At 61.1% G+C, this 6,483-nt stretch overlaps 1 protein-coding gene across 1 annotated transcript in view; it reads left to right on the top strand.

Moving 5' to 3' along the window:
* Window positions 1–6: 6 nt before the first annotated feature.
* The window catches only part of Zbtb47 (zinc finger and BTB domain containing 47), a 9,757-nt gene continuing 3,280 nt past the window's right edge, over window positions 7–6,483 (top strand). The window contains exons 1-4 of the mRNA XM_005348129.2: window positions 7–70; window positions 2,448–3,929; window positions 5,018–5,165; window positions 5,895–6,010. Of these exons, the coding sequence (XP_005348186.1) occupies window positions 68–70; window positions 2,448–3,929; window positions 5,018–5,165; window positions 5,895–6,010 (1,749 nt within the window). The 5' untranslated portion in view covers window positions 7–67. The remainder of the gene's footprint in view (window positions 71–2,447; window positions 3,930–5,017; window positions 5,166–5,894; window positions 6,011–6,483) is intronic.

The raw sequence follows: 6,483 nt of genomic DNA on the forward strand, positions 1-6,483 counted from the left end.
CCCGGGCCCGGCCGCCGGGGGCAGCGCGATCCTGCGGGGCCCTGTGAGCTCCCAGCGCCGCGGCACCATGGTACGCAGGGCCCTGCCTGTCCCCCCGCTTATCCGCCCACCTGCGAGCGCCGCCTTTCGGAGCGCACGGTCCCGCGGGACCCAGTACGGGGGCTGGAGCGACCTGACCCCTCCTCCGAGGGTCCTCGACCCTGTCTACTGGGTGTCCGCAGGCCGGGAGGGCGGCGCGGTGGCGCGGCTAGGGGGTGAAATTCCTGGGGTGGGGGGGTGCAGGAGCGAAAGGCCGAGGTCTTGCGGCGCGCGGGCGGAGGGGGGCTCTTCTCTGCGCCCGGACGGCGCCGCCCCGGGTCTGGTAATGGGGGAGGGGGAAAAGGGGGAGTCGGATTCCCGCCCAGGCCTTGGGCCACGTGGGCGCTGCAGCCGCCCTGCTGGAGATCGGGACGGCTCCGCACCGAGGGCGGGGGGCGCCCACAGCTGGAGTGGAAACTCCCGTGTGACCTTGGGCCGGTCCCCTGCTGTCTCTGAGCCAGGCCTCTCCAAAGAAGGCACCCCGAAGTCACGAGCCCGTACCCCTGCTCGGCCTGGGCTCTGCCCTGCTGCCCTGGGAGGACCGGATGGCTTGACTGTCCCCAGGGTTCACCAGATGGCCCTCAGGAGTCAGAAGCTTGGTGGCCTCTGCAGGTGTCCCCCTGGGGGAAGGGCAGCTGCTGGAGCTGGCAGCATAGCCAGGTGGAGAGAGGCCTCCTCAGCTTCAGGGAGCAGAAGCATCTGGCCAGAGACCCACAGCTGGTGGCACTGAGTGGAAGGGGCTGGGCCCACAGCTGGGCCAGGCTACTTGGCTGGCAGTGTTAGGCTGGGAAGTGGCTTTGGAAATGCATGGGTTCCTGCCAGGCTCAGGTGCCCGCAGGTGGGCCCTGGCGGGGTTGGGGGGATGAGGAGCTCTGTAAGGAAGAAGAGGGGTCCCAGGCGTGGGGTGTGTGGTATGCAGGCCTTTCCCACCACCATCCAACCCCCCAGTAGTGCAGACACTGGTCACCTGCAGGTGCAGTGACTGGGAACGGTGTGGGGGACTGTGTTTGGCTGGTTCCCAGACCTCACTCTCAGAACTCACTCTGCCATCTAGACAGTGCCCCAGCCAGAAGGAAGGGGTACCCGAGCAGAGCTGGAGGGCCACAGCTCCAGGAGGCAATGCCTCTTGGGGCCTCAGTTTCTCCATCTGTGTGGCAGGAATTGGTCCCAGAGGGTGAATCAGAGTGATTCAGAGGAGAAGGACGGATGGGCGGAGCTCCATGCCACGTCCCAGCTAGATGGGCCAGCAGTTCTGGGGTAGAGGCAAAGATGGGTGGCTCTTGGGTGGTGGAAGGGACGTGAGGAAGGTGGTATCCTTGTCGGCAGAGCTGAGGGCAGAGAGTCGGTATGTGCTGGGCTGCTCTCTGGAAGGGCACGGGCTCAAGACTCCCTGAGCTCTCCCTTAGCTGGCTTCTGACAAGGGAGCTCAGACCTGGTCCTCCCTATCTGGCCCACCCACTGCTGACAGGAGAACCGACTGACCAGGTCCTTGGACCTCTGAGGAAGAGGTAGTGGGCTTATGTCCCCCACTGTGCAAGCTTTTATCTTACCAGGCAGAGCCTGAGCAGTCGCCAGCGCTGGCCTATGTGGGCCTGGACTGGCCAGTGTCGTGTGCTGAGCCCCAGGCCCTAAGCAAGGGATAAGACCAGCCATCTCTGTCACCCAGCTTGTGGGAGCTCTCTGGCAGTCTGATCTAGTGGTCTTTAAGGTCCCTAGGGCTCTTCAGAAGATATGGCCTCCAAGACAGTGCCATCTTGGAGCATCTAGGCCTGGGCATCACCCCAGCCATGCTGAGGTGTCCTGTTGGGAGTGTGGTAAACACAGCCCACCATCCCTCGAAGGCCCTGGGTGCAAGGCCCAGGGTGAGAGGAATGATGAGCTAGGCCTGGACGTGCATCCCCCAGATGCGGCCTGGACGTGCATCCCCAGATGCAGCCTGGGCGCTGTGGCAGAAGCTGGATTTCCAGCAGCTCATCATTGAGCAAGCTCTTCTCTTGTCAGTGTGGTGGGATGGTCAGGGCACACGGAGGACACAATAAATGCTGACCCTGGGGTGACCCCTAGTCCTCCTGTACTGGGGCTTCCCCAAAAGCCCCACATCCCAAGAAGCCCCACCTATCTGGACAGGTGGTTCACACGGCCCCTGTCCCTTCCCTTCTCTGTGTGGCCGTCCTGTGTGCACAGAACTAAGAGAGGAGGCCCAGAGTGGCCAGCTGGGCACAGGTCCCAGGACCCTGTAGCCCCAGGAGCAGCTGTCCCTCTGGCATCCCCTACCATGAATGAAGATCATTTCTTCCGATAGCACTTCCCACGCCCTGGGCAGGGGCGGGCAGTGGCTGGTCCTTACCTTCCTGTGTCCTGGCCCACAGTTGCTGGTTGAGAAGACTACAGACTCCCCGGCGGCAGAGTTCTCGCTGGTGGAGGACGTGGCCCTGCACTTCGCCTGCTTGATGGGCCGCCTGAATGAGCAGCGCCTCTTCCAGCCGGACCTGTGTGACGTGGACCTGGTGCTGGTGCCCCAGCGTAGCGTGTTCCCCGCGCACAAGGGGGTGCTGGCTGCTTACAGTCAGTTCTTCCATTCGCTCTTCACGCAGAACAAGCAGCTGCAGCGGGTCGAGCTGTCTCTCGAGGCGCTGGCGCCCAGTGGCCTGCAGCAGATCCTGAACTTCATATATACGTCTAAGCTGCTGGTGAACGCGGCCAACGTGCACGAGGTACTCAGCGCGGCCTCGCTGCTGCAGATGGCGGACATCGCAGCCTCCTGCCAGGAGCTGCTGGACGCTCGGTCCCTGGCGCCCCCGGGCCCTGTGGCCCTGGCGCAGCCAGCTGCCAGCTGTGCCCCAGTGCCTCCGCCGCCCTACTACTGTGACATCAAGCAGGAGGCAGATACCCCCGGCCTACCGAAGATCTACGCCCGAGAAGGCCCTGACCCCTACTCTGTGCGCGTGGAGGACGGGGCAGGGACCACTGGGGACTCTGCTGCTCCAGGGCCAGCACAGCCACTGCTCTTCAAGGAGGAAAAGGAAGGGACCCCTGAGGAGGCCGAGCCGCCTGGTAGCCTGTGCAAGCTAGAAAGTGGAGAGGGACTAGAGCGGGAATTGGGTGCCTCGGGCACCTATGGGCGCCAGGAGCAGTCTCAAATCATTGTGGAGGTGAACCTCAATAACCAAACCCTGCATGTGTCCACTGGGCCTGAGGGCAAACCGGGCTCTGGGGCCACCGTGGTGCTGGGCCAGGAGGATGGGATGCAGGAACATTCAGAAGAAGAGGAGGAAGGAGGAGGTAGTGGAGGGGGAGAGGAGGAGGAGGAAGAGGAGGAGGAAGAAGAGGAAGGCAGCCAGGGAGAGGAGGAAGATGAGGAAGGGCCCAGTGCGCAGGAGGATGACGACGAAGCAGATGGGCCCAGTGAGCAGGATGCAGAGAGTTCGGAGGAGGAGGGGGAGACTGAGAGCAGGCAGGACCCTGCGGGTCCAGCAGGGTGTCAAGGTGGCCAGGTGGACCCTCCGCTGCACAGCAGAATGTCCACACGGTCCCGGGGGCAAAACGCTCAGCGCCGAGCTACCCCCGAGCCTGAGGAGGCTGGGCGCAGAGGCGGGAAGAAGCCCAAGGCCTCGGGAGCTGTTCCTGCCACCCAGGCAGCCGACGGACTGGGGGCCAAGGTGAAGCTGGAGGAGAAACAGCAGCACCCGTGCCAGAAGTGCCCCCGGGTCTTCAACAACCGCTGGTACCTGGAGAAGCACATGAACGTGACGCACAGTCGCATGCAGATCTGCGGCCAGTGCGGGAAACGCTTCCTGCTGGAGAGTGAGCTGCAGCTGCATCGGCAGACGGACTGTGAGCGCAACATCCAGGTGAGATGCTGCCCAGACAGTGCCCGGGACCTGGGGTGGAGCTGCGTGAATGCATGAGGTCAGGGGGACTGTGGGAACCGGGGAGAGCTTGTCTTTTAACACATCTCTAGGGCCCAGAGCTGCCCGTGCAGGTACATCTGTTGTACGTTACACCAGAGTGTGCACAAAAGGGAAGGGGCTTGCCCAGAGGGGCTGCCACCCTTGACTCCCCCCAGAGTCACTGCGTAGAGCAGTGGCCCATGGGGGAGGGGGAAACGACCCCTGTGTTCAACTCTGTGGAGGTTCCAGCTCCCTGGAGAAAAAAGACTGGATGAAAATGTTGGAAAGAAGTGTGCGTGCATGCATGTGTGTGTGTGTGTGTGTGGTGGTGGTGTTGGGGTGGCTGCCCGGTCTGCATCTGTCTGAACACACCCCAGCATGTGTGTGCGCATACACACATGCACACACACATGCGCACACACACACAGGCAGCTAATTTTCTGGCCCAAGAGAAAAAAAATGGCCACAGGTAGGCGGGTGTTAATTACCTGAACTAATTGCTGGTTGTGATGCCAGTGGGGAAGGTGTGGCCTGGTGACCTGCCCATCCCCCACTCTGCACCTGTTGCCCGCCCCTCGGCTGTTTCTCAGCAATCCCTTCTGCATCTTAAGCCACCCCAAGGGGATGAAGGCTTTACTCCTTCCTGCCAAGTCTGTGCTTCCCCCCCACCCCCCCGCCTCTGGGGCTACTGCTGGGTTGAGCAGGACCAGAGTCCAGGAGAGCTACCCTCAGCCCACCCACCCTTCGCTGCCCGAGGAAGCCCTAGTACCCTCTGCAGCCTGTAGAGCCCGCACTAACAAGGCCCCAAAGGGTCCCCCACCAACCGGCACAGCTACCACACCTGACATAGTCTACAGCCTCTTGCCTGAGCAGCAAAGCCTGGAAATGGTACCCAGACAGCCACGTGGATGGGTCTGGGGGGAGTCAACCCAGCTTCAGGACATCAGATCCGGCCATCTCACCAGTGCTCTACAGATGGGGAAACTGAGGCTGCAGAGGAGCCGAAGCTAGCTCCAGCTCACACCCAAAGTTCTGCTCCTCTTCCATAGTGCGTAACGTGTGGCAAAGCCTTCAAGAAGCTCTGGTCCCTGCATGAGCACAACAAGATCGTGCACGGCTACGCGGAGAAGAAGTTCTCCTGCGAGATCTGCGAGAAGAAGTTCTACACCATGGCGCATGTGCGCAAACACATGGTTGGTGAGTCCCTGCCAGTGCCGCGTGGGCAGAGGATGGGCCAGCCGCTGACTGTCAGAAAGGCTTGCGTTTGCCCCGACAAGCTGGCACACGGCTGGCCAGGCTGTGGACCCTGGTATGGAAAGGGGCAGCTTTTCCTGAGTTACACGATTCCATGTGGGCTGGCACGGTCCTGTCTCGGTGTGACAGCCACTAGGCCTGTCTCTCATGCTTCCTCTTGGCCCTCACAGGGCTTCAGGCTTCTCTTGAGTGCCACCTTCCCCAGGGCTCACGCCTGGACACAGTAAGGAGGCCTTCCCAAGTGTGATAGCCACACCCATGCTCAGGCAGGACTGCACATCTTCAGGTGGGCTTGGCTGCCTGTCTAGAGTTCCTGTGTTCACCTTTTCTCACCTGGGCTCCAAGCTCCAGAGCGGAGGAGTGATCATCTAGACAAATGGCCCGCAGACACGCTCCCTTTTCTCCACTAGAGAGTGTCAGCTGGATGGGACTGGGACCCTGGGGTCTAGGTCTTGGCCAGCAGCATGCTGGGTAACCAGATTGGTAATCTGAGCTGGGAGGGCTGTCTCCAGATGTTTTCTTCATTGGCCTTCAGTGTCCCTTGGGTGTACTGTTGAGTTCAGTACCACCCCTTCCCCCGAGAAAGTGGGTGCGGGACTGCCAGAGGGCAGGTCTGGAAATGGGGGTTCAGGTAGGTGCCCTGGAGAAGTGACAGCTGGTGCCCACCCGCAGCCCACACCAAGGACATGCCCTTCACCTGTGAGACCTGTGGGAAGTCCTTCAAGCGCAGTATGTCTCTCAAGGTGCACTCGCTGCAGCATTCTGGGGAGAAGCCTTTCCGCTGTGAGGTGAGCTCTGCTTCCTGCTGGCTGTGGGGTCCCCTTGGACAGGGAGGGAGGGAGCCAGGGGTCTGGGTTGATGCACGACCCTGTAATCCCCGCACTGGAGAGTGGAGGCTGCCTGAGTAGGAAGTCAAGATCAATGTCAGTCATAGAACGAGCTTTGGGGCAGACAAACAAACCAAAGGGAAGACGGGACAGCCAGTCTAGAAGACGCAGGTGTCAGAATCTGAGCTTCAGTCCAGGGGGTTTGTTTGTTTATTTTGTTGTTTTTATTACATTAAAGATGGGCATGGAGGAACATGCTTGTAATTCAGTGTTGGGGAGGCGGAGACAGGTGGGTACCTGGAGCTCACTGGCCAATCAGCACAGCCTGAAAAAGTCCAGCAGTGAGAGACCCTGTCTCATAAGCAGCAAAGGTGGAAGGCCTGAGGAAACATCAGAAATTGGCCACACGGGTCCATCTATCAGTGTGGAGACAC

The sequence above is a fragment of the Microtus ochrogaster genome, chromosome 5 (assembly GCF_000317375.1).
Source record: "Microtus ochrogaster isolate Prairie Vole_2 chromosome 5, MicOch1.0, whole genome shotgun sequence".
Taxonomy (NCBI): Eukaryota; Metazoa; Chordata; class Mammalia; order Rodentia; family Cricetidae; genus Microtus; species Microtus ochrogaster.